Source organism: Phyllobates terribilis, unplaced genomic scaffold (genome assembly GCF_046119375.1).
Source record: "Phyllobates terribilis strain yellow unplaced genomic scaffold, ASM4611937v1 Scaffold_9__5_contigs__length_417890890, whole genome shotgun sequence".
Classification (NCBI taxonomy): domain Eukaryota; kingdom Metazoa; phylum Chordata; class Amphibia; order Anura; family Dendrobatidae; genus Phyllobates; species Phyllobates terribilis.
Genome location: NW_027362769.1, coordinates 276353294 through 276380255, shown reverse-complemented (window position 1 = coordinate 276380255; position 26962 = coordinate 276353294). Strand labels below are relative to the sequence as shown.

Genomic DNA, 26962 nt, shown 5'->3' with positions numbered 1-26962 from the left:
TCTTTCTCTTTGAGATTTTAAGTTTTGATAAACTGATGGTGACCTTTGACACTTTCAGAGCAGGAATGGCTAGCTGGACAGCGCACCGGACTCACAGAGGTATACAGGGAGGAAAACGCGGTGTGAGCTCTGAAAAATGAGCCCCGCGCTCCCTCATTAATGACATTGACCGCATTCTAGCGCCTGCCATTGTACTAGTGCTTTCACTATCACCTCTGTTGCTCAGAACTGGGGCCGCGGTTGCTACGGCAGTCTGCTGACAGCACAGTACACCAGACCGCACCCTGAGGTCTGCTACAGGACTCTTATACTTTGCATTCACCGCTCAGAGGCTGGGGTCATAGTTGGTATAACAATTTTCTGGCAGGGCAGTGTATTAGACTACTTGCTGGAGTCTATCTCTGTATTTTCACTTTCACCTCCCCAGTTCTCTGAGGCTGGAGCCATAGATGACGCAGCAGCCTGCTGACAGTGCAACATATCATATCTACAAAAAGACCTGCACAGCAGACTGGGCTAGTCATAAAGCCCACTAACCAGACCATATTGACTCTCTCTACCTTGCTGAAATCCATGCCAGTTTTTTCAAGTTGCTATATTACTCTGCTTAGGACTGTCTGTACTGCTTCGCTTTATTAGTAAACCAGGAAAACTGTACTTACACCTCTTAAAGTACTACTACAGTTGGGAGCAAGGGAAGAAGAGACTATACCTAACCATCTTGTTGTTTCTCATAAACGTTAACTATGAGTCGCTCAAAGAGTTCGGAGGTGGCTGGAAAGCTAAAAGAGTTTGCAAGAACCCTCCCCCCAGACAACTCACGATCTCACTGAAATAACCCATTAAATGTTAAAGCTTCAGGCCAACGTAAAAATCGTGCTTCTGACAGTGAACAGGGTGGAGATCAACAAGATTTAACTCTAAGACAGGCATCTGAACAATTAATGCAAGCCATATCTCTAACTAGGACATCCCTGACTGGGAAAATAGAGGAGGTGCATTCTGAAGTGGGACGTCTCCGACAGGATATGCAAGCCATGGGGGGTGCATCACGGAAGTCGAATTAAGAGTGTCCCACCTAGAGGATAACCTTGCACCTATGGAGACTAAATTGACAAAGGTGGCTGGTTCTATAAATACTTGGAGAATAGAAGGCGCCTGAATAATATCCGAATCATTGGATTACCAGAACGCTCGGAAGGTCAGCGACCTGAGCAATTCTTGGAAAGCTGGCTCAAGGGCACTTTAGGGGATGAGTTCTCTCCAACATTCGCTGTGGAAAGGGCTCATAGGGTCCCCACAAGACCTCCCACCCCCCCTCCCGGGCACTCCACCGCGACCTTTTCTGGCACACCTCCTAAATTGCAGGGACAGGGAAACTATTCTCCGTATAGCACGGCAAAAAAGTCCCATTAAATTCAACAATGCCACAATATCAATATTCCTGGATTTCTCTATGGAGCTTCAGAAACAACGGGCTCAATTCATGGAGGTCAAGAAAAAACTCAGAGAAAGGAATATTCTGTATTCAATGACCTACCCAGCTCGACTCCGAATTGTTTATGAGGGTTTCTCCATATTTTTTACAACCCCAGCGGAGGCCGTGGAATGGCTGCGGTCCCACACAGGAGCAAGTGGAAAGTAGCCCTGATTTATTTGCCACCATCCCTATATGTGTGCATAGGAAATGAAACTCTCTCAATATTTGCAATGATAGGAGCTCTTTCCGCCAGCGTCCAGTATAATAACAATACCGGACACTGTGTTCAGTGAAGGTACCCTCTTTTTGGAATACGACAGGAGCATGAGATTGTGCTCCTTCTTGAATTTTATCTTGTTCTTTCTTGTTTTAGTTTTGATAGTTAATGTTTATATAGATACTGCTGCCAAGAAACCAATTAAGATGCCTGCAAAATTTAACCTGTGTGACAATGTACATCATTTCTGGATAGGGGAACATGGGATCTGAAATTATATGTATGACCTGGAATGTGAGTGGTCTCAAATCTCCTTGAAAGATAATTAAGCTTTTTTCCCAGATTAAGCATCATCATCCTCACGTTGTAGCTTTGGTTGAAACACACCTGACCAGAGACTTGGCTCGCTATGTGCAGAAACCATGGGTGCAATGATCCATACATGCATTTCACACTAGTTACTCTAGAGGGATGTCCTTGTTAATACACAAAGACGTTAGATGGGAGGTCAAAGAGGCTCGGAGAGACCCTGAGGGACGCTTTATTTTTGTGCATGCATCGGTAAATCTGAAAGATTACATCATAATGTGTATCTATAACCCGCCCCCAGCTAATATGACAGTTCTTAAGAAGGCGCTAAGCTTTGCCCTAAATTATCCGGATGCACATGTTATGTGCATGGGAGATTTTAACCTTGTCATGAACAACGGTCTTGATAAACTCAGATTAGATGACGGAGCCTCCGGGTTGACCTCCTCTCCATTCCAGTTATCAATGTTCATGGAAGGCAATGGCTGGTTGGATCTGTGGAGGGTACGTCATCCTGATGTGAGAGAATATACTTGCCACTCGTCCACTAGACTCACACTATCTCGTATAGACTATATATTTGGATCCAGTAACTTGGAAATGTGGGTGGGAGATGTGGAATATGATAACAGGGGTATTTCAGATCATAGTCCAATAATACTTAAACTCAGGTTTGGCCAAACAAATCATAATTTATTTTGGAAGCTAAACCCATTCTGGCTGAAATTGATAGGCTCCAACGATAGAACTCTAGACCAGTTGGATTGTTTCATTTTGTCTCACCTTGAACCCCGAAATATTAACTTGTTCTGGGATGCCCTTAAAGCGTATTTAAGAGGATGTTTATCTTCTACAGTATCTTATATTAAACAGGTGACATAAAAGGAGGATGATGAAATCGAAAAACGACTGAGGGATTCGGAAACAACTTATATAACTAATCAAACAAATGAAAATAGAATTGAGTGGTTTAACTCCTATAGGTTATATACCCCAATATATGGACACCAAATCTAAGCATAAATTATTCTTTACCCGCCAGTCATATTTTGAATTAGGAAACCAGTCCAGTAAACTACTGCCATTTATAGTACGGCAGCATAACACATCTAATACCATACTTCAAATTTGAAAACCAGATAATTCGATCGTACCCTCAACAGATGACATACTCCAATGTTTTCATGATTACTATAAAACACTATATAGCTCCAAAGGTGGTTTCAACACCTTAGAATGTCTGGAATATTTATCAGACATAAAGTTTCCTACGTTAAGCCCTACTCAACAAGCCTTTCTGGACGCTGATTATAGAGGGTATAAAGAGAGCTATAGTGGATATGGCTTCAGGGAGGGCACCTGGGCCAGATGGATTTCCTATAGAAATGTATTGGAAATATCGGGATATTTTGGCACCGCTCCTTCTAAAAGTGTTTTAGAGGACCTGGGAGGAAGGTTCTTTACCAGACTCCTTTTATGAAGCAAATATAATAATACGTAAGAAAGAAGGGAAAGATCCCCTCAAATGTGGGTCATACCACCCCATATCGTTGGTAAATGTGGATTACAAAATTTTCACTAAACTCTGTGATACTTGAAATAATACACCCAGACCAAACCGGTTTTATGCCCGGGAAGAATACATCTATTAACATCGGGAGAGTTCAATCAGTAGTTCAGTACAGTTCTCTGGTGCCAGATAATGAATGGGTCCTGGCCTCGCTGCATGCAGCTAAGGCCTTCGATTCCATTGAGTGGTCATTTTATCTGCATGTTTGCAAAAATATGAATTCGGTCCTAAATTTCGTAAGTTGATTTGCTCAATATATATGAAACCAAAAGCCCGAATAATTATAAACAATTCTATATCGGGGTCATTCTCTTTGGCAAGAGGAACACGTCAAAGATGTCCCCTCTCCCTTGCCCTCTTTGCTCTTGCAATCGAAGCACTAGCGATACGTATAAGATCCACTCCAGCCATTATGGGTATAATTATAGCAGACCGTTTAGATACTAGTGGCTTATATGCTGACGACATGGTGATATTTCTGGATAAAGTAGAAGAAACATTATCACATGTGATTACCACTATAGACAAATTTAGTGAATATTCAGGATTATACAAAAACTGGGATAAATCCGCTTTAATGCCTCTTTCCCAGGATCCAATGGATCACCTTGAAACTTTATCCCCATTGCCTATTGTATCTAATTTTTAATATCTAGGAATAAATATACCAAAACACAGCAGACTCGATTTACAATTTAAATTCTACCACTGTTAGAACTTGCCAAGCTTAAATTTGCCATCTGGAATAAATTACTGTTACCCAAACTTAAATTGTCCACCTTACATAGATCTAAACAAATGGGAGGAGCGGCACTGCTGGATTTCTTTTTGTATTATTTGGCTGGGCAAATCAAAGATTTGAGTAAGTGGATGCCCAATAATTACCTACCTAATTGGGAGAGCCATTTGGCCCATGCTGCAAAAGTCGATTGCCTCTTGGATTTTTAGAAACAGATAAACCTAATACCCCTAGATTATTACCCTTACTCCGATTGGCACAATCAGTCTGGGGACAAATTTAAAAAGTGATTTCGCTTTGATGACATCATAGCTGAAATGCCATTATGGAATAATACTTACTTCCCAGTGCTACTAAACCACCCGTCCACTCAATTCTGGGTCTCACATAATGTTTCCTTGGTTAAAGATTTATATGATCACGGTGTCCTAATGTCAGATCAGCAATTCAATCACACTTACGCAACATAAATACAATTCAAACAATATCGTCTTTCCCTTTAATAGGGATCTTTAAATCACAAGGTCCCCAAGGTCTTATTTCCACTTTATATACGTACATGTTGTCCGTGAGTACTGATTCTACTTTATTGACAGGAAGAGAAAAATGGAAACTCCTCGTTCCTGATACCCAAGATGAAGTTTGGGAAGAGATTCTTGAATCTCCAACCAAGGTGTCCCCATCAGCTAATAACAAAATGACGCAATTATATATAGTACACCAATCATACCTGACCCCGTTACGGTTATTCAGAATGGGACGGTCTCAAACTTCAGAATGCTTAAGATATCATACAATGGATGCCGATTTTATACATATGGTGTGGAGATGTCCCGTTATCCTATCCTTTTGGAACAAGGAAACCTCATTGTTAACCTCACTTATATCTACTCCTGTTCCTCTTAATCCATTAGTATGCTTATTTGGTGTGCTAGATGAAGAGATATGGGGATGTCATGTTAAAATTTTCCTGCGGGAGACGCTTTTCATAGCTAAGAAAATATTGGCCCTACGCTGGATGGGTAATTTACATCCATCTCTTAGAGCTTGGATTGAGCTGGTAAACTCAATTATACCTTACAAGCGAACAATGTATCAGAATATAGGCTGCTTGGGGAAATTCAATAAGATTTGGGATGTGTGGAACTCATCTCACCTTACTATATCAACACGTTGATAATGGTTTGGTACCATTATAATAGCTGGTAGTAAAGAATACATTGACTCACACTTGATAGTATCATAATTTTATTAACAATGTCGAAATCGCTCTTGGCAGCAGGGTAGTCTTAGTTTTTTCGTTCTTTAGGAATATGATAGTTATGTTGGATGTATTGTATCATTCTGAGTTATGTTTAACCAAACATATTTAAATCTGAATAATGAGTCTTTTTATTACTCCTCAATTGTTCCATAAGCCTCACAAAAGAATATGGACTTGTGGAATTGAAGTTTCTACAAATAACTCATTATAAAAACTTGCTGTTTTCTTATTATTATGATGAGTGTGTATACGTTATATTGGTTATATACAAAATGTGTACTTTTTTATTATTATTATTATTATTATTGCTGTTTAATAAACACATTTAAAATAAACTATTATAGGAAAATCTGAGCTCCAGGAGGCAAATAGCTCTCTGTCCCTACCGAGTCTTATACCGCGAAGGAAAAAAATGCGATCAAAGCTACACAGCAGGTAGTTGATCATAAAATATAGCTTTTATTAAATATATGATTTAAAAAGAATACATCACATAATATAGCAGAACAGTGCACAACGTACATAACAAAAATATCTTAAAATACCATCATATTCAATGGACAAAGAAGTCCACACGTGAGGCGCCCACCAAAAATATATAGTATAGACACTAGTGGTCCTGATCAACAGATCTCTAATGTATATGTCCAAGTGGTGTATCATTGGTGGTCAGCTAGTGCTGCCCAACTGTATAGCAAGATACCCATGTCAGTGACCATATAATGTAAAAGTAAAGTCTACCTGGACAGAGGGCTGACAACGAAAGTGCTCACATGTGGACCACGCGTCCACCCCGACGCGCGTTTCGGCGTTACCTTCTTCAGGGTCTTGCCATGTGGCTAAGCAGTACTGTACATATGGGTTATTGCCACATTCAGTAGAAACTGTGGTACAAATTTTGGTGCCCTTTTTACCCATTGTAAAATCTGGTACTTAAAACAGAATTTTGGTGGTAAAAATGTACCGTAAATATTTTTTATTCACTGCCCAATGGTATACATTTCTGTGACACATCCGTAGCGTTGATATCATCACTGCACCCCTAGATAAATTCGTTGAGAGGTGTAGTTTGTAAAATGGGATCACTTATGGGGGTTCTGCTGTTATGGCACCTCAGGGGCTCTCTGTGGGTTATTGGCATCCGCAAACCATAACCGTAAAATCTGAACTATAATATGGCGCTCCTTCCTGTCTGAGCTTTGCACTGTGCCTCAAAAGTAGTTCCCGATTACATGTAGGGTGTTGGCACACTCAGGAAAAAATGAACCTCAGTTTGTTGTAAAAATTTCTCCTATAGCCTTTAGAAAAATTAAAAACTTGGGGCTAAAACAACATTTTAGTGGTAAAAATATAATTTATTCTTTCTTCACCACCCAATAGTATAAAATTCTGAGGCACATGTGGTGTCAATATGATCACTGCACCCCTAGATGAATTTATTCAGGTGTAGTTTGTAAAATGAGGTCCCATATTTGGGGTTTCTTTTGTTCTGGCATTTCCAGGGCTCAAACAATATGACATGGCCCCCTCAAATCATTCCAGAAAATCTGAACTCTAATATGGCGCTTCATCCCTTCTGAGCTTTGCACTGTGCCTCAAAAGTAGTTTTTAACCACTTATGGGGTATCGGTGTACTCAGGAGAAATTGCACAACAAATTTGGGGGTTCATTTTCTCCATATATCCTTGTGAAAATGCAAAGAATCTGGGCAAAAGCAATTTTTTTTTTGGGAATAGTTATAGATTTTTTTAATTTTCACAAATCAAAGTTGTTTTAAACTAATGTGAAGCACCTGGGGGTTCAAAGTGCTCACCACACATCTAGATACATTCCTAGGTCTAGTTTCCAAAATGGGGTAACGTGTTTTTTTTCACTGTTTGGGCATAATCAGGTGCTCTCCAAACAGGACATAGCGTCTGCTAATGTTTCCAGCGAATTTTACATTCAAATAGTCAAATGGCGCTCCTTCCCTTGCAATCTTTGCCATGGCCCAAACAGTAGTTTTCCTCCACATATTGGGTATCGACGTACTCAGGAGATATTGCACAACAAATTTCACGATGCCATTTCTCCTGTTAGCAAAAGTAGCAGAGGGGTTTATAATAATAGATAACCACTGGATAAAAGTACGTTAGAGCAAAAAAAGTGGTAAGAGAGGTTAAAACATAACCTTTAATAGATATATAGGTAGAAAAGATATACAAAAAGTCACTAGGACCAAAAATCATGTAAGTGCCTGCCTCTGGTAGTGAAATATAACTACCCAAAATTAATATATACTCTTTACAAACAGGAATTATATGGCATAATACCTAGATATAGCCCACCTGTATCCTGAACAAGACAACGGCAAATAATAGTGGAGCTGTCATTAAAAAGCCTCAGCGTACATGAACCATATCAGACAATCAGTGATTTGTTGTGAGAGTTCACACTTAACAATAATACTGGAACAACCTCACTGTACACAGTGTCAGTTCACGCCTCTTGCTTAAGACAGCTCACTGTAGTGGGGCATCAACACCTCTACAGCCACCAACCACATATGGAACACCACTCCCAACGCGTTTCATCACCTCAGTAACTCATCAGGGGAGAAAGGGGTGTCATCTCACTCAATGTGATCCTCGGTCTCCGTCGCCAAGCCTATCACAGAGGCGGCGCAACTTCAGATGAACTCGTCATCCTATTTGTATCTGCCCGTGCTCCCTAATTACACGGATGCGTCACTTCCGGTTCCGGCCACCTCACATCCGGTATGTGGAACGCAAGTGCCGGCCATGACACGCAAGCGTCACATCCGGTGCGCGCGTCATGAGACGCGCACAGACCAGGTGATGCAATAAGGGGAGTGATCACATCATGTAGGGTAGTGCTGCCCGCACGATAAAATGGGTGGGACCAAGCAGACATATCATATGGTACCCATTCTCACTCCAGCCAGGAGGAGTGTCCATACAAAAACACCACGGGACATGGCTCCAGCTACATACCACATGCGGCAAAGTGTATTTAAACGTCGCTACATAGTCCCCATGTGGTCAATGGCTAAAAAATCGCCACAAATTAAATAAAGTCAAGATAACTAACAGAAATCAGCTAAGTATATAAATAAACACTACACATGTTCATACGTATAATATTAGTGACTGTCAAATTTAGGACCATCTAAACGACAAATCATTTAACATGACAATAGAGGGAGAGACGACTCAGTTGCCTAAACAATGATAATAGCGTCCATAGTATACAGCAATAAACTTTATTGTTTAAAATTACAAGCAGATTAGTGTGAGATAAAAACATCAGCAGCAATTGCCATATGAAAAAAAAGAGAGCGAGCGCACAGATAGACTAGATGGAGATACATATAGCAACCATAATTGCATCTAAAGGATGACAATATCAATGATACCGCATATATATTAATGGTAGGTATACACAGTCGCTAGTATGCTATAACAGGTAGGAAATGTACTTGTGTACATCCACATTATTCTATAAGACCGAACTTAAATCATGTAAAATGTTGGTGTGTACATTCACACTGAAGGCATCAAAACTATGAATTAACACATGTGGAATTATATACTTAACAAAACAGTGTGAAACAACTGAAAATATGTCTTATATTCTAGGTTCTTCAAAGTAGCCACCTTTTGCTTTGATGACTGCTTTGCACACTCTTGGCATTCTCTTGATGAGCTTCAAGGGGTAGTCACCGGAAATGGTCTTCCAACAATCTTGAAGGAGTTCCCAGAGATGCTTAGCACTTGTTGGCCCTTTTGCCTTCACTCTGCGGTCCAGCTCACCCCAAACCATCTCGATTGGGTTCAGGTCTGGTGACTGTGGAGGCCAGGTCATCTGGCGTAGCACCCCGTCACTCTCCTTCTTGGTCAAATAGCCCTTACACTAAAATGCCCCCTCCTCAAAATGACCTTAGCCTGATTGACGTCTTTCTGAGCATGGTCACCAAGGACCTGAGAGACCTGGGGAGACAACCAGGATGGGCCAAATATAACTTTACACATCAGGAAATACAAGCCCTGATGGCCCTTGAGACAGATCATTCCATCACCATTAAGCCATCAGACAAAGGGGGCAATGTGGTGATCATGAACACCAGTGAATATTACTTGATGTGCACGAAAATACTTAATGTAAAGGATTGCTACCACATATTGGATACCAATCCTACAAAAGAATTTTCCCTACAATTGAATCAACTGGCTGGGGAGGCTCTACGTGACGGTATTTTGAGCAAACGGGAGTGGGAGTTTTTCTGCCCAAACCATCCAGTGATGTCAGCCTTCTATAGTTTACCAAAGGTGCACAAAGGACTGAGACCACTTAAAGGGCACCCGATTGTATCGGGTGTTAACAATCTAACTCAAAACCTGGGGGTGTACCTTGACAAGGTGCTCAGACCTTTTGTGACGGGCCTTAACTCGTTTATTGGTGATACTAATGATCTTCTCCGAAGACTGGAAAATATGGCGGTGGACACTGATGTACTATTAGCTCGTATTGATGTAGAATCATTGTATTCCTCAATACCACATGAGAGGGGCTTAGAGGCTGTTCGTTTTTTTCTCAGTGGGAGGGGTAGACAGTTCAGTAGACACAACACGTTTGTTCTGGAGGCCTTTCAGTTCTGTTTGACTAAAAACATCTTCCTTTTCGGCGGTACTTCCACCAGCTCAGGGGCACGGCGATGGGGAGTCCCTGTGCCCCATCGTATGCCAATGTGTACCTGGGCTGGTGGGAGGAAACTGTCATGTTTGGGGATACACCTATTGAGGGGAGCAATAGTATACTATTGTGGATTCGCTATATTGACGACGTCTTGCTGATGTGGAAAGGAGGTAAAAAACCTTTTGAGGACTTCGTCAAAAGACTGAACCATAATATCTTGAACCTCCATTTCACCTTTGAATTGGATATGGAGAAGCTACCGTTCTTGGATATTCTTATCCAGAAAGGGGCTGATGGACTGATAGGCACAAAGATCTTCAGGAAGACGACTGCTTCGAATTCCTTTCTTAGGTGGGAGAGTAACCATCCGGTCCCCCTTAAGAAGGGAATTCCCAAAGGACAGTTTATGAAGATCCGGAGAAATTGTTCCGATGATGCCACTTTTAAAGAACAGGCCGATGACCTATGTCGGCGGTTTCATGAGAGGGGATACCCTAAGAGGGTGGTGACTGAGGCATATGGAGAGACATTGGCGAGGGACCGCACCTCTTTACTGTATCCTCCCCCTAAACCAATTGAGGATGACCGCACATGCAGGCTCATTACCACATTTTCCAGGAGGGCACACACTGTCCGCAGGATACTGCAGAAGCATTGGCCTATTCTCCAGATGGATGAGGACATAGGCGCATTGGTCAATTCAAGGCCCTTGATCACTTATAAAAGGGGCAGATCCCTGAGGGACAGGTTGGTCCACAGCCACTATACTGGTCATCAGGGAGGCAGTTGGATACAAAATCCCATCAGAGGTAGCTTCAGATGTAGTGGATGCGTATTGTGTAAAGCTATGATGCAAAGTAAGGATTTCACAAGTAATGTCACTGGTGAGACCTTTGCCATAAAACATTTCATAAATTGCAGGTCCAAGGGGATAGTCTAGAAGGCCACGTGTGTGTGCGGCATTGAATATGTGGGGAAAACAAAAAGAGAACCGAGGAGAAGGGTAGGGGAACACCAACGAGATATTGCCCTAAAAAGGGATACCCCCTTAGCAAGACATGTGAACACTGTACATCCAGATTGTGTTGATGTGGTTCTTGTATGCTGAGGCTTTTTAATGACAGCTCCACAATTATCTCCCGTTGTCTTGTTCAGGATACAGGTGGGCTATATCTAGGTATTATGCCATATAATTCCTGTTTGTAATGAGTATATATTCATTTTGGGTAGTTATATTTCACTACCACAGGCAGGCACTTAATTGATTTTTGGTCCTAGTGACTTTTTTTTATATCTTTTTTACCTATATATCTATTAAAGGTTATGTTTTAACCTCTCTTGCCACTTTTTTTGCTCTAACGTACATTTCTCCTGTTACCCTTATAAAAATGCAAAAGTTTGGGGCTAAAATTCCTGTGAAGCACTTGAAGGGTTAATAAACTTCTAGAATGTGGTTTTGAACACCTTGAGGTGTGCAGTTTTTAGAATGGTGTCACTTTTACGTATTTTCTGTCATATAGACCCCTCAAAGTCACTTCAAGTGTGATGTGGTCCCTAAAAAAATGGTTTTGTAAATTGTGTTGTAAAAATAAGAAATTGCAGGTCAATTTTTAACCCTTATAACCTCCTGACAAAAAAATTGTTTAAAAAATTGTGCTGATGTAAAGTAGACCTGTGGGAATTTATTAACTGTTTTGTGTGACATAACTCTGATTTAAGGGCATCAGAAATAAAAGTTGGAAAATTGCAACATTTTCAAAATGTTCCCCAAATTTCTGTTTTTTCACAAGTCATATACATTTTTTTTACCACTGTCATGAGGTATGTCACAAAAAAGCATTCTCAGAATCATTGGGATCCATTGAAGCGTTCCAGAGTTATTACTTCATAAAGTGACAGTGGTCAAAATTGTAAAATTTGGCCTGGTCATTAAGGTGCAAACAGTCTTGGGGGGTGAAGGAGTTAACAGCATTCCTTATGGTCAGTTTATGGTCAATGGCCTCTAGTTTATAATAGTTTTCTGTTTCCATGTTGTTTTTTAAATCTGAACAATTATTTCTATGGGATTCAAGACAGGCAACTGTAACAACCTTTTTTGAATAAAAAATTCGTAGAGAAACTCAAAACTTACTTCACTCCCAGGAAATCCCCAGTACAGAGACTGTGGTACACTGAGTAAGGATATGCGTCCGAAAAGAGTCTGCTTGACTTTTTAATATTTATAGTTGTTGGTGGTTATGGTTGCAATTGATTTTTATATATTTCTTCAAATAAATCATTGAATTTTACCGGATTTTCTTGCTGCTGGAAATCTTTTCGTCTTCAACCATTTTTGAATCTTCCAGGAATTCTGAAACAAAGTCTTGGTGGACTTTGAGGTATGCTTGGGACAATTATCCCAAGCATACCTCAAAGTCCACCAAGACTTGGTTTCAGAATTCCTGGAAGATTCAAAAATGGTTGATGACGAAAAGAATTCCAGCAGCAAGAAAATCCGGTAAAATTCAATGATTTATTTGAAGAAATATATAAAAATCAATTGCAACCATAACCACCAACAACTATAAATATTAAAAAGTCAGGCAGACTCTTTTCGGACGCATGTCCTTACTCAGTGTACCACAGTCTCTGTACAGGGGATTTCCTGGGAGTGAAGTAAGTTTTGAGTTTCTCTACGAATTTTTTATTCAATGATGTCCAGTCTTCAACTTCCTCACAGAAAGTATAACTTATCTGAGTATTCCAATTGATTTAATCCATCTTGCCTTCTGCATGGTGTTTCCAGTATCAGAGGAAGCAAAAAAAGCCCCAGAACATTAAAGTCACTGCCATAGTTCACTATGGGTTTTTTCAGCTGATGCTTCATTCGTTCTTCTCCAGACATATTGCTGATCCATAGGCCTAAAAAGTAGTTAAAGTTTTGTTTCAAGTGTCCACAGAACAGATTTCCCAAACTTCTGGTGCTTAATTTTATGGGTTTTTGTACATAATGTATTTGATTTTTCTTTTGTCCTTGGATCAATAGAGGCAGTAGCGTACCGCCAATGGCAGCAGACCCTGCAGTCTCACTTTCAACTATATCTGCATACTGGGTGCCGATACAGTTGAAAGCTATGATTGACGAGGACCGCTCCCTCCTCCATCATTCTCTCTCTGCATCTGACGACTCAGCGCAGCGGGAGCAATGACGTCACTGTAACTCACCTGCTGTGCTGAGTAGTGTGGAGATGCAGAAGACATGCTGAAGAGACGGAGCTGCGAGGGAATAAGGAGAACTGAGTATTTTTTTTTTAATCAATGAGTACAGTGTGGGAGCCATTAGTTTATATGGAGGGTCATGTAGGGCCCCTTGTATTATATGGAAGGCTATGTGGGGCCCCCTATATTATATGGAAGGCTATGTGGGACCCATTATATTATATGGAAGGCTTTGTGGAGCTCGATATATTATATGGAAGGCTATGTGTGGGCCATTAAACTGTTTAAAGGGCTATGTGCGGAGAGCATTATACTGCTTGGAGGACTATATGGGGGCCATTATTCTCTTTGGAAGGCTATGTGGGAGGTATTATACTGTTTGCATTGCTATGGGGAGGCCGTTATACTGTTTGTAGGACTATGTGAGGGCCGTTATACTGTTTGGAGGGCTATGTGGCGGCTGTTATACTGTGTGTAGGGCTACGTGGGGGCCATTATACACTATGGAGGTTTGTGTGGGGTGCATCATACTGTGTGGGGGCCATTATACTGTATGGAGGGCTGTGTGGGGGCCATCAAATTGTGTGGAGAGCTGAGTTGGGGTCACATTTGGGGCAACAAATTGTGTTGGGGTCACCATACTTTCCTGGGTGGGTACAGTAGGGTCATCATGCTACGTATGTGGAGAGTGCTGTGCAGGAATTTACTGTGTTGGTATCATATGTGAGTATCCTGTTTGAACTTTTTCTATGTAGTCTCATTATTTCGATGTATGCCACTGATTAGAGGTGTAGGCTTTAGAGTTTGGGCATGGGGACCTTCAGCATTTATTGTACACCTTACTGTGCAAACTGAAAACTCTGTGACGACTGAGACCAAATCTTGATGTAGGTATTTCCAGTTATTGGAGGCTTTTTGACCACCTGCCTCCTCATGAATATGTTGGTAGCTGGGATAGCTTCCTTTTTTGGCTCCATGCAGGTAGTGTAGTGCGTGATCCTTTAACTTGAAGGGCTGCAGGCATACACAGGGACATTACTTTATGGGTAAGCACTTGCACTTTATATACATACTTGGCTTTATTGATCTTGTTTTTTTCCTATTTTGGCTCTGTCAGAAGCATTTCAAGGTATTGGAGAGACCTAGCCAGTCTCCAGACCTGAACCCAATAGAAAATCTTTGGAGGAAAGCTGAAACTCAATGTTGCCCAGCAACAGCCCTGAAACATCTGGAAAAGATGGAGGAGTGGGCCAAAATCCCTGCTGCAGTGTGTACAAACTTTGTCAAGAAATGCAGGAAACTTCTGACCTCTGTAATTGCAAACAAAGGTTTCTGTACCAACGCTTATAGAAACTTATCCAAGAGACTTGCAGATGTAATTGCAGCAAAAGGAGCCTCTACAAAGTACTGACTTTAGGGGGGTGAATTCACACTGAAATTTTCAATTATTTTGTCCTATTTTTTGTTTGCTTCACAATAAGAATAAAACCAAATGTTCTCAAGTGTAGACATGTTCTTTACATGAACTGATGCAAACCCTCAAAAAACTTTACAGTTTGGGTTTGCTCATCTCCAGTTAAGAAGAATATTGGTTAGCAGCATCACACTTTTATTAAATGTATCACTTTGTTTATAAAATGTTGTTCAAAGAAAAACATAGAGTTAAAAGAAAAAGTTACATGTTTGCATGGATGGTGTAAGTGTTGAATAATTCAGTTCCTTAAAATAATGCAGTAATAATTCTGAAACCACTTAAGGAATTCTTAAACAAAAAAAAATATTGGAGCAGTTTGTTGTTTGATAAATTGGTTGCTTTCAGAAAGTTCCAAAGTTACCTATATGTAAATTCTATACACATTTTGTTTATGGCAATCTAGTACCTGTCTGGTCCATTTAATACCACTTTAAAAATATTTTATTGTAACTGGAATATAATAACTTAAAGAATTATATTTTTAGAAAGCTGTTTATATATATTTTTCTATTTAAGTGATGAACTACCTCTACAGCTATCTGCCAAGTTGCATGTTCCACAACCACAAAATGACAGTAGGATGGTAAAACTAACTATGTACACTTCTAAAGACTGCCATTATAAGGTAAGAAGCAAAACATACTGGACAGTTTTAGGTGTCTCATTATTGAATTGCAAATGTAAGTTAAAAAATCCATTACTTACTATTTCTGGAAAAAAATTGCTGTGTGGTCAAAATACTTACTACACCCCTTGATAAATGTTTATGACAGGGTGTAAATTCCAAAATAGGCTCACTTCTCTAGGTGGATTTTTTTTATTATTATTATTGGGGTTTTTTTTACCGTAGAATCCGTGAAATTGTCAGACAATGTTGTGTGAAACACCAAATTAAGTCTCATGGTGTTCTTTCACTTCAGAGCCTTGCCATATGTCCAGCCAAAATATTGGGTTCTGAAATAGCATATCGATGAGAAAATTGCAATTTTTACTCTAAAACAAAATTAATATCTGGAAAATACCTATGCAGTAAAAAATTATCCATTACAAAAAAAATGATATTTTTGAATTGAGTATAATTTTTCATCTTTAGGCTATGTGCCCATGATGCAGATTGTAAGCAGAAATTTCCTGAGCGTTTTTTCCTCTCCCTGGCTGAAAAAAACACATGCCAGGGAGAAGCGTTTGTTAAGCGTTTTTACATGCGTTTATGCATGCGTTTTTTCAAGCGATTTTCCAAGCGATTTTGAGCATCACTTGGAAAAGGGCTTGACAAGTTGGTCACACAATATAAATCCATGCAACTGGCATGGATTTATATTGTGTGACCAGAGAGTTCTGCTTGCAAATGCTGCATCCATAGTAAAAAAAAATAAAAAAAAATATAAAAAGTTAAAAATAAAAAAAACCTTATACACACCTCTCCGGCGGCCCCCGGTCTCCTCCTGGCGACGATCCTCTCTCCTCGGCGTCCCGCGATGTTCTGGCAGGACCTGCGGTAACATAATTTAGTCAGCTGATGGTCACGCGACCATCACCTGACCGCTGACGTCAGCAGTCGTGTGACCATCAGCTGACTAAATTACGTCAAAGCAAGTCCTGCAAGTACACCGCGGGCCGCGGAGGAGAGAGGACGCGGCCGGGAGGAGACCGGGGACTGCCGTAGAGGTGTGTATGAATATATATTTTTTAATTTTTACTTTAAATTCTATTTTAACTTGATGATTCCTGGGTCGGATGAGAGTCTTCTCTTCTCCACACCTGGGTACCATCCGCGCATTGAACCGCATAACATCCACATGAATACATGTATGCATGCTGATGTTATGCGGATCAATGCAAGTCAATGGCGGCGATTTCGCCTCGATATTGCACAAGAAATGGTTGTGGTGTGGATTTTTCTGCAATGATAATCCGCAGCGGAAATTTCCGCAGCATGTGCACAGGTCATGCGGATTATCATTGGGAAACATGTCAAACATCTTAACAAGCGTTTTTAATGCTGCCGCGGAAACGCATTAAATCTGCGTCGTGGGCACACAGCCTTATAGTCCAGTAATATAATATTCTTTGTAATACCTTTGCTGTCAAAATATTAATTCCTAGAGCTTCTCAGTTTCAAAATGAGTTTTTTTTTTTGTCCTAATAAAGATGACTAACAAGATCTCCTGATTTTCACTAATGAGGAGCAAACATCACCAAACACGTATCTCCAGTTAGAGTTTCCGTTTTGGTTTGTTATCCTAAGTCACATGGCAAGGCACTATAAAGGGTCAATATTGACTTTTATGATTACTGCATCCAATACATGACACTAGATTTTATGTCCTCTTTCTTTCCAGAGAACTTATCAACATATTTAAATCCCAGAGGAGCATTACATGGGCTATAAGTCTCCTTACACCAACTTCGCACTTACCACAAAAAGAAACTTTAACCCTTAACGACCGCCGAAATGCCTTTTAACTTTGGCAGTTAAGTGATCTTATTCCTCAGTGGTGCTTTACACCAAAGCAGTGTAAAAGATTCATGAAAGTGAAAAAAATGCAAATTGTAAGTTTTAAATCTCGTCTTGCATCAACTGCAAAATGGTGGTATCAAACTACTCACTACCTCCCTAAATAAATACATTATAAGGTATCATTTTTAGTGATGAGTGAGCACTAAATTGTTCGAGTGCTCCTTACTCGAAGCGAGCAGGTCAGACGCTTAGGCGATCTCAACTCGAGTAACAAGTATAATGGAAGTCAATGGGATACTCGAGCATTTTTCTGGCAGACCATCCCAGGAGGTCTGAGGAAACAGGAAAACCGCTTAAATGGATGGAAACAGCGTTGAAATGGAATGGGAACAGCATGGGGAAGATGCCTGGTCACATCTCTGACTCCCAGGTCGCTGCTGGGAACAATGTTGTTAATAGTATTACTCCATTTTTTCAGAGTGACAATGAAACATCCAAAACCAAAGATAAAATGGATTTCAAAGGAAAAAATGTTAGGAAGCATTATTACTTGTATGTAAGGCAAATTAAAAAATAGAAAAAAAATGCCTCCTCGACCCCTTAGGCTATGTTCACACATATGAGAAAAAGGTGGCCCACATTATGAAAAACTCTGACTGGGAAACAGGTAACCAGTTCCCAACCCAAAGAGAATGTGCCTACTCAAACAACAATGTAAAACTGGAGGACACTTGAGTAGCATGGCATAAAAGCAATTTTATTATTATAAAGATAATCAAAAATTACATACAAAAGGTAGTATATCAGAAAGACACATCGATAGGGACATAACGTACAAAGAACGGGTACTGTGACACCCCATGCTGACCAAGGAACCCAAATCAATCTCACCCCAGGAAAGCGGAATCAATAGTAAAATGTGTCTTGTGCTGACAACAACAGCTTCAATACCACACTGGATCAAATCCACAACTAATTGATCCAGCGAAAGTTCCAAATACTGACCTTGGGGAGGGGGGGGGGGGGGTTAATGAACAGCGTGGGGCATCACACAAGTGCCAGTGGTTGAAAGCAATGAGCATGTGCAATAATGCAACAAAAACGCTATGTTCACACGTAGCATTTTTGCTGCATTATTGCACATGCGCATTGCTTTCAATGGTGAAAAAAATATTCACCGGTAAATGTAACTTTAACCTTTTACTACCTTATCTGGGCATCTGGTGTGTGTGACATAGTCAGACAAATCCTGTTAAATTTTTGAAGTATGGACTCTGAAACTCAAAAAGCCTATGCGAGCAATGCAAGAACTGCCAAAAATTTGAACAAAGAGGGACTCCGATACACCATGTATTAGACATAAAGGAGGAGCCTCATACACATTCTCTTAAAATTGAATTGAGGCTCTTAGACTCATAAAGCCTATGAATGAAGTGCAAACATTTGAAGGAGGGACTCCAATGCACCCTGGAAGACATGCAGAGAATGGCCTCAGGATCAATTTTTTATGATTTTAAAAGAGTGGAACTCCTTGCACTAAGTGCAAGGCCTAGGAAAAATTTAAAGCAGGGACTGAAATACATGTAGAGGATGGCCTCAACATTATTTTTTATAATTTTAAAAAGATTGTAGAGAGAGACAGAATTTGTCAATTCATGGAAAGAAGCGATTATATTATGGACTGTGGAAGAGATTTATGTGACCAGAAGGAATACTCATTTCCATCTGATAATACTGACTTGAGAGACAAAGAGAAATAGAACAAGATGGGAAAAAGAACCTACGCATCCAGGAAGTGCATAGTGAGTCACTCTCCGTGTCCATTTTCTCAGAGACTCATGTCCAGAGAGAGAATTTTAAAAAGAGTGGGACTCCAACACTGCTAAAGCCTATGCACTTAGTGAAATGCCTAGCAAAAATTTAAAGGATGGATTGCAATACACCCTGGAAGAGATGTAGTGGAGGGCTTCAGAATTTTTTTTTTGGGCAATTTTAAAAAGAGTTGGACTCTTAAACATGCTCACGTAGCAGACACAGTTTTCCCTGGCCCACGACTTCTGTGTACTCTTCATCAGCAGGTCCACTTCTCCTTCCCTTACCGCACGCCTTGCACATTTTCAATTATGTAGATAATAAATGCTTGAAACTTTACACTATTATTGGGGAAAATAAAATTTGCAGCCCTGAAAATAACTTTTGTAGACCTATGAAAGGAGTAGAGGCCAATAAACCCTGCCTATATGCCTCTAATACTATACTATCCCTCCTCGAGCACCCCTCTCTACAATTATTGCAGGTAGCAGCAGTATTAATAGGGAAAAGAATAAATGTAGCGCTAAAAAGTACTTTTCGTTTTAGCTTGGAGCAGCAAGGACTATAAGGCAATAAATTCTGCGAATATATATAAATATTATAGTATGTAAGTGAATTGTAGAGGTAGGCCTTGTACACATCCTGTAAAAATGATGTAATAGGGCATCATACACACCCTGGAAAGATGAAGAGTGGGGGTCGCAACATGCCCCTGTAGATATGGTGGAGGAGGAAGACACGAAAAATTAGAACAATATACCTTTGTTTTGGTGGGAATGAGGTGCATGGGAATACACTAGAAAAAAAAGGAACATTTTAGTAAACGTTATGTTCCAGTTTTGTCTTCCAGTGTGGTTGAGAAGTCTGTGCCATTGCCGGCCTTTTTCATTTTTCTGAAGTTAATCGGTCAGCATTTTTAGTTGACAAGCGGATGTGCCTATCAGTTGTTAAGCCCCAGGCGGGACAACAAACCTGTTACGTCAAAACTCTAGCAGCAGGGCAGGCCAGCACCTCCAAAGCGTAGAAAGACCATTCATGCCACATGTCCAGCTTGGATACCCAATAGTTGTACGGCACAGAGGAATCATGGAGGACGCTAGTAAGGTCGGCTAGGTACTCCTTCACCATCTTTAAAAACTTTTCCCTCCTTGTCAGAGTACCCCTCGCATCAGGGCCTGGGTGCTGGTATGCTTTATTGAAACTGTCCCAGACCTTTGATTGTGTTCCCATGCCTCTGTTGGACCTGTTGTGTGTCTTCCTCAGATCTACTCTTTGGTTGTCCAAAAAACTCTGACCTCTGCCGCCAGCATTGTCAGATGGATATTTTTTGACTAATTGTTCAACTAGGGCCTTCTGGTATTGCACCATTTTACTAGTCCTCTCCACCCTAGGAAGGAGAGATGAAAAGTTCTCCTTGTAGTGTGGGTCGATAAGAGTGAACAATCAATAATCAACGTTGGCAAAAATGTGTATAACGTGAGGGTCACGGGAAAGGCAGCGGTACATAAAGTCAGCCATGTGTGCCAGACTCCCAGCAGGCAATACTTCCCTTTCCCCACTAGGAGGATGACTCTCCATCTCCTGCTACTCCCTCTCCTCGTGCTTTTCCTCTACAGGCCATCCACGCCAAATAGAGGATAAGCCGGTGTTGGTAGTACCCTCTGTAGCGCAGGCAACCATCTCCTGGTCCTCCTCCTCAGCCCCTTCTTCCTTCTCAGCAGCCTCTTCCTCCTCAGCCCCTTCTTCCTTCTCAGCAGCCTCTTCCTCCTCATTATCACCCAATCCATGCTAAGAAAATAAGATGAAGATGGGCTGTGCAGTATCACCATGTGCACTTTCTTTCTTCATCTCCACCTGGTCCGTATGCAAAGCTTCCTCTTTAATTGTGAGCAGTGAACATTTGAGTAGACACAGAAGCGGAATGCTTATGCTGATTATGGCCTAATCGCTGCTCACCATCTTGGTCGATTCCTCAAAGTTTTGGAGAATTGCACATATGTCAGACATCCATGCCCACTCGTCGGTTCTTATGTGCGGAGGCTGACTGGGACACTGACGGCCATGTTGTAACTTGTATTCAACTACTGTCTTCTGCTTTTCACAAAGCCTTGCCAACATATGTTATGTTGAGTTCCAGCACGTAGTCAGGTCACAAACCAGTCAGTTAGGTGGAACTTGGAAGTACTGCTGTAGCACTGCCAGATCAGCGGCAACTTAAGTGACTTGTGGAAATGGGCGTTCACACGATGTAGCTTCACAAGAAGCTCAGGCAAATCTGGGTAGATTAAAACGCTGAACCACTAAGTTGAGCATGTGGACCAGGCAAGGGGTACGTGTGCGAGCATGCCAAGCTTCAGAGCTGCCACCAGGTTATGGCCACTATCACACATGACCATGCTTGGTTGAAGGTTCAGCAGCAAGAGCCACAGATTTGTTAGGTCTATTATACCTTTCAACAACTCTGTTGTGGAGGGCTGTTTGAGATAGATGCTGGGAAAGGAAGTTGTTTCTGCGGTCTCTGGAGTCATGACAAACCATTAGTATGGATAAAAATGTAGGTTTATTGTCTACGTGTTTCAATTTGGTTACGTATGGTTGTCCTGAGGAAGGAGTCGGTGGACTCTGAAACACATAGAAAATAAACCTACATTTTTATCCATACGAATGGTTTGTCATTACTCCAGAGAGCGCAGAAACAACTTCCTTTCCCAGCATCTATCTCTGACATATCCATAGGAAGCTGCAGCATTTGGAGTCCAGGGTTTATAGGTATTGTGTCCCACACAACCCTACTAGGTGAGCCATTTTTAATACTTCTGTAACATTTATTACTTGGATAAGACCCTATTGCGCTTTTGCATTTTTCCATAGTGGTGGGCTGTTTGTCACTTAAACAAATTTGTTTCAGCAGAGCCTGTTGCCGCTTCACTGAATCAGTACTGTAGTGCTTCCAGCTTGTGACCGATATTCCCACAACGACTTCTCCACATGTAGGTGGTTAAGTAGACCTTCTCAGTAACTGTGTTGGTCAGGCCATGGGTGATATTATGAGACACGTGCTTGTGTAAGGCGGGGACGGCACACCATGGCAGCTGGGGACCGAGTACCGAGTGATGGCCCCTGCCATGAGATTGCAGAAAGCCACAGTGTCCACAAGCCTAAATGGCAACATTTCGACGGCAAGCAGTCTGGAAATGTGCCCATTTAGTGTTTGGGCCTGTGGATGGGGGGCTGCTTATTTCAGCTTGCGTTCCAAGGCCTGCGGTAGGAACAGCTGAATGCTGTGCTGGGATAAGGAAGTGGTTGTGGACGTGGTTGCTGATTGTAGTTGCAGATGTGCAACGACAGGTACAGGGCAAAGAGCATCCGCGCCTGCATCCTGGACAGGGGATTGGCAAGCACATAGCACAGGGGAAGAGACAAACGCAGACACTCATTGTGGACCCAGGTGGTCGGCCCATCTAGTCAAGTGCTTGGATGACATGTGCCTGTCATGTGCCTGCTGGTTGTGTTCAGGCTGGTAGTGGTCAGGCCCCTACTGATCTTCATACAGCACAGGTTGCAAATAACCATTCGTTTATTGTCTACACTTTCTTTAAAAAGCACCAGACTAGGAAACACCTAACCCTTGGCCTGGGAACTTGACACATGTGGGTGCTATGCTGAACAGTTGGCCGGCTGCTCCCTCTGGCCACCCCACTACTTCTTCCTGCCTGTTGCTGTGCTGCGGAACCTTCCACTTCTGCACTGCTGGCCTCACTCTGCATAGTACCTTTCCAGGTTTTGTCAGTGACTTCATCATCCACCACTCTGGTCCTCCTGACTTGTTGACTTCACAACATCACTTATTGGCAACTGTGTCTCATCATCATCTATCTCTTGAGACCCTAATTGCCGTTCTCCACTGTCGTTTTCTACTGACCATGAGTGCTCAAATATTTAGGCATCACTGCACATGCGCTCCTCATGTCCCTCTTGAAACATACAGGGTGAGAGGCCAGAATCAATAAATGAATATGTAAAGAGCTCCTCAGTGTCTCAGAGTGTGGGATCACTTGTCTCCTGGGAGTCACCATGGTGGGAGGAAGGAGGAGGATCAGGGTGAGGAATATGTGGTCCAGACTCTCTACTAGTAAGAATGGACCTTGTGGAAGATTTTTTCAGCCATTTGTTTAGTGGCTGAAAAATATCTGCGAAACATACGGAGTGGTGACTCGAGCATGGCACTTAAGCACCAGGGATCCTCGATCAAGTACAGAGTGTGCTCGAGCATTCTGATGCTCGATCGAGTACCTGGCAGTGCTGAGCATGCTCACTCATCACTAATAATTTACAAAAAAGACATTTATGATAGGTTTCTGTTGTTCTTGAACCTCACAGGCTCTGCAAATATGACAATCTAATCCAAATATAGTCAAGTTTGTGATCCAAAATTCAAATTGTGCCCCTTCTGTTCTGAGCCCTGCCGTTTGTACAAACAGAACTTTTTGAGTACATGTTGGGTATCACTGCGCTCGTAAGAAAGTGGGTAACAAACTGGGGGGTCCACTGTTTCGTGTTTTCTCTTGCAAAAGTGAGAAATTTGAGGCTAAAGCAAGATTTTTGTGAAAAAAATGGACTTTTTCAATATGATGACCTAATGTTATTCAAAATTGTTTCTAAAATTGTGTCACTTGTGAGGGTTTCTGCTGTTTAGGCACTTTAGGATCCATGCAAATACGACATGGTGCCCGCCATTTCTTTTAATTAAATTTGTGTTCCAAAATTCAAATATTGCTCTTTCCTTCCTGAGCACTGCCGTTTGTCCAAACAGAACTTTTTGACTACTTGTGGGGTATTACCGTGCTCGTAAGAAAGTGGGTAACAAACTTTGGTGACCACTTTTTGGTGAAATTGCAAAAAAAAGTGCAATTTCCAATTTTTTTTTATTTACCACGTTCACCATATGGTAAAACTGACCTGCCATTATGATTCTCCAGGTCATTATGGGTTTGTAGATTCCAAACATGTATAGTTTTTTTATTTTTTTATTTTAGTGGTGAAAAAAAATCTAAAGTTTGTTAAAAAAAAATAAATAAAAAAAATGATGCCATTTTCCAAGACCCGTAGTGTCTCAATTTTTCGGGATCTGGGGCCAGGTGATTGCTTATTTTTTGCTTGTTGGGCTGACGTTTTTATTGATACCATTTTGGGGTTGATAAGATGCTTTGATCGCCCATCATTGCATTTTATTGCAATGATGGGCATTTTGATTTTTTTTCTCATTACGCGGTCATGTGACACGGGTGCCGATAGTAACATCCTTCCACCGTTTCCATGTTAAATCCGCTGTCAGAGATTGACAGCGTCATTTAACATATTAACAGCCGTGTGTGGGTAGCGATTCCACCCACGACTGTTAGCGGCACATGACAGCTGATAAGATCAGCTGTCATGTCCCTGGAAAGATGCAGGCTCATCGCCGGATCCTGCACCAAAAGGAGACACATGACATGTGCCGTACATGTACGGCACATATCGGTAAGGGGTTAAAATGTATTTATTCTTGATTACACTTTGCATTAATTCCTGTATAGCACCTGAAGGGGTAAAAAAAAAAATTCCCGACAACATATTTGAAGTATTTAAGGGGTGCGGTTTTTAAAATGGCATCACTTTTTGGGGAGGTTCCAATATGTATACCCCTCAAAGTCCTTTTAAATCTGCATAGGTCCCTAAAGAAACAGGTTTTGTAAATTTCTTGAAAAAATTTGAAACTTCTGCTAAACTTTTAACCCCTCTAACATCCTAACAAAAAAAAAATGTTTAAAAAATGATGCAGATGTAAAGTAGACATATGGGAATTGTTAATTATTAATTATTTTGTGTGGTATAACTATCTGATTTAAGAGCATAAAAATTTAAAGTTTGAAAATTGTGAAAGTTTCAAATATTTTATTTTTTACAATATAATTTATTTTTGTCTCAGGTAACAGTTTATACATCATTTGTACAAATGCTTGGACAGGTAAGTGTAATTTAAAGTTGTGCTTTACTGCATTATTAATTACAAAATGTTTCTATTGTTTGTGGGTGTGTGTGGGTGTGTTTGTATATATACAGTGGGAAAAAGAAGTATTTGATACACTGCCGATTTTACAAGTTTTCCCACCTACAAAGAATGGAGAGGTCTGTAATTTTTATCGTAGGTAAACTTCAACTATGAGAGGCAGAATCTTAAAAATAAAATCCAGACAATCACATTGTATGGTTTTCACATAATTAATTTGCATTTTATTGCATGAAATAAGTATTTGATACAATAGAAAAACAGAACTTAATATTTGGTACAGAAACCTTTTGTTTGCAATTGCAGAGGTCAGACGTTTCCTGTTGTTCTTGACCAAGTTTGCACACACTGCAGCAGGGATTTTGTCCCACTCCTCCATACTGATCTTTTCCAGATCTTTCAGGTTTCAGGGCTGTCGCTGGGCAACATTGAGTTTCAGTTCCCTCTAAAGATTTTCTATTGGGTTTAAGTCTGGAGACTGGCCACTCCAGGCCATTGAAATGCTTCTTATGGAGCCACTCCAGTTGCCCTGGATGTGTTTTTCAGGTCATTGTCACGCTGGAAGACCCAGCCGACACGACCCATCATCAATGCTCATACTGAGGGAAGGAGGTTGTTGGCCAAAACCTCGCGATACATAATCCCATTCATCCTTCCTTCAATATGGTGCAGTTGTCCTGTCCCCTTTGAAGAAAAGCACCCCCAAAGTATGATGTTTCCCCTGCCATGCTTCATGGTTGGGACTGTGTTCTTGGGGTTGTACTCATCCTTCTTCTTCCTCCTAACATGGCTAGTGGAGTTGATACCAAAAAGTTCTATTTGGTCTCATCTGACCACATGACCTTCTCCCATGCCTCCTCTGAATGATCCAGTGGTAATTGGAAAACTTCAAACGGGCCTGGACATGTTCTGGTGTAAGTAGGGGAACTTGCGTGCCCTGCTGGGTTTTAATCCATGAGGGTGCAGTGTGTTACGGTAATGTTTGAGACTATGGTCCCAGCTCTATTCAGGTCATTTTACCAGGTCCTCCCATGTTGTTCTGGGCTGATTCCTGACCTTTCTCAGAATCATCCTTACCCCACAAGGCGAAATCTTGCATGGAGGATTGACAGTCTTCTTGTGTCTTCCATTTTCTAATAATTGTGCCAGCAGTTGTCTTCTCACAAGGCTGCTTGCATATTGTCCTGTAGCCCATCCCAGCCTTCTGCAGGTCTACAATTTGTAGCTGGTGTCCATAGATAGCTCTTTGAACTTGGCCATGGTGGAGAGGTTAGAGTGTGCTTGTTTGAGTGTGTGGACAGGTGTCTTTTATACAGGGAACGAGTAGTGATGATTGAGCATGTTCTGATAACCCTTTCGGCAAGCATGCTCGGGTGCTCGCCCAGTATCTTCAGCGTGCTCGGGTGTTATGTTTGAGTCACTCTGCGTGAATAATTTTGCGTCTGTTTGACAGCTTTAATAAATGTGAGGAATGCCTAAGAAACAGCCATTCCTCACATTTATTAAAGCTGTCAAATAGTCGCAAATCATGCGCACAGAGGGACTCAAACATAACACCCAAGCACGCTGAAGATACTCCGAAAACACCTGAGCATGCTCATAAACATGCTCATAAATCTCAAGTAACGAGCATGCTCGCTCATCACTAGTAACGGGTTCAAACAGGTGCAATTAATACAGATAATGAGTGTAGG

The 26962-nt window shown here is 41.2% G+C and overlaps 1 protein-coding gene across 2 annotated transcripts in view; it reads left to right on the top strand.

Moving 5' to 3' along the window:
* The window catches only part of PGAP1 (post-GPI attachment to proteins inositol deacylase 1), a 1100814-nt gene that overhangs the window by 627921 nt on the left and 445931 nt on the right, over positions 1–26962 (top strand). For both annotated transcript variants that reach the window (XM_073647815.1, XM_073647814.1), the window contains 2 exons: positions 15463–15571; positions 25188–25226. In XM_073647815.1, coding sequence (XP_073503916.1) covers positions 15463–15571; positions 25188–25226 — 148 coding nt within the window. The remainder of the gene's footprint in view (positions 1–15462; positions 15572–25187; positions 25227–26962) is intronic.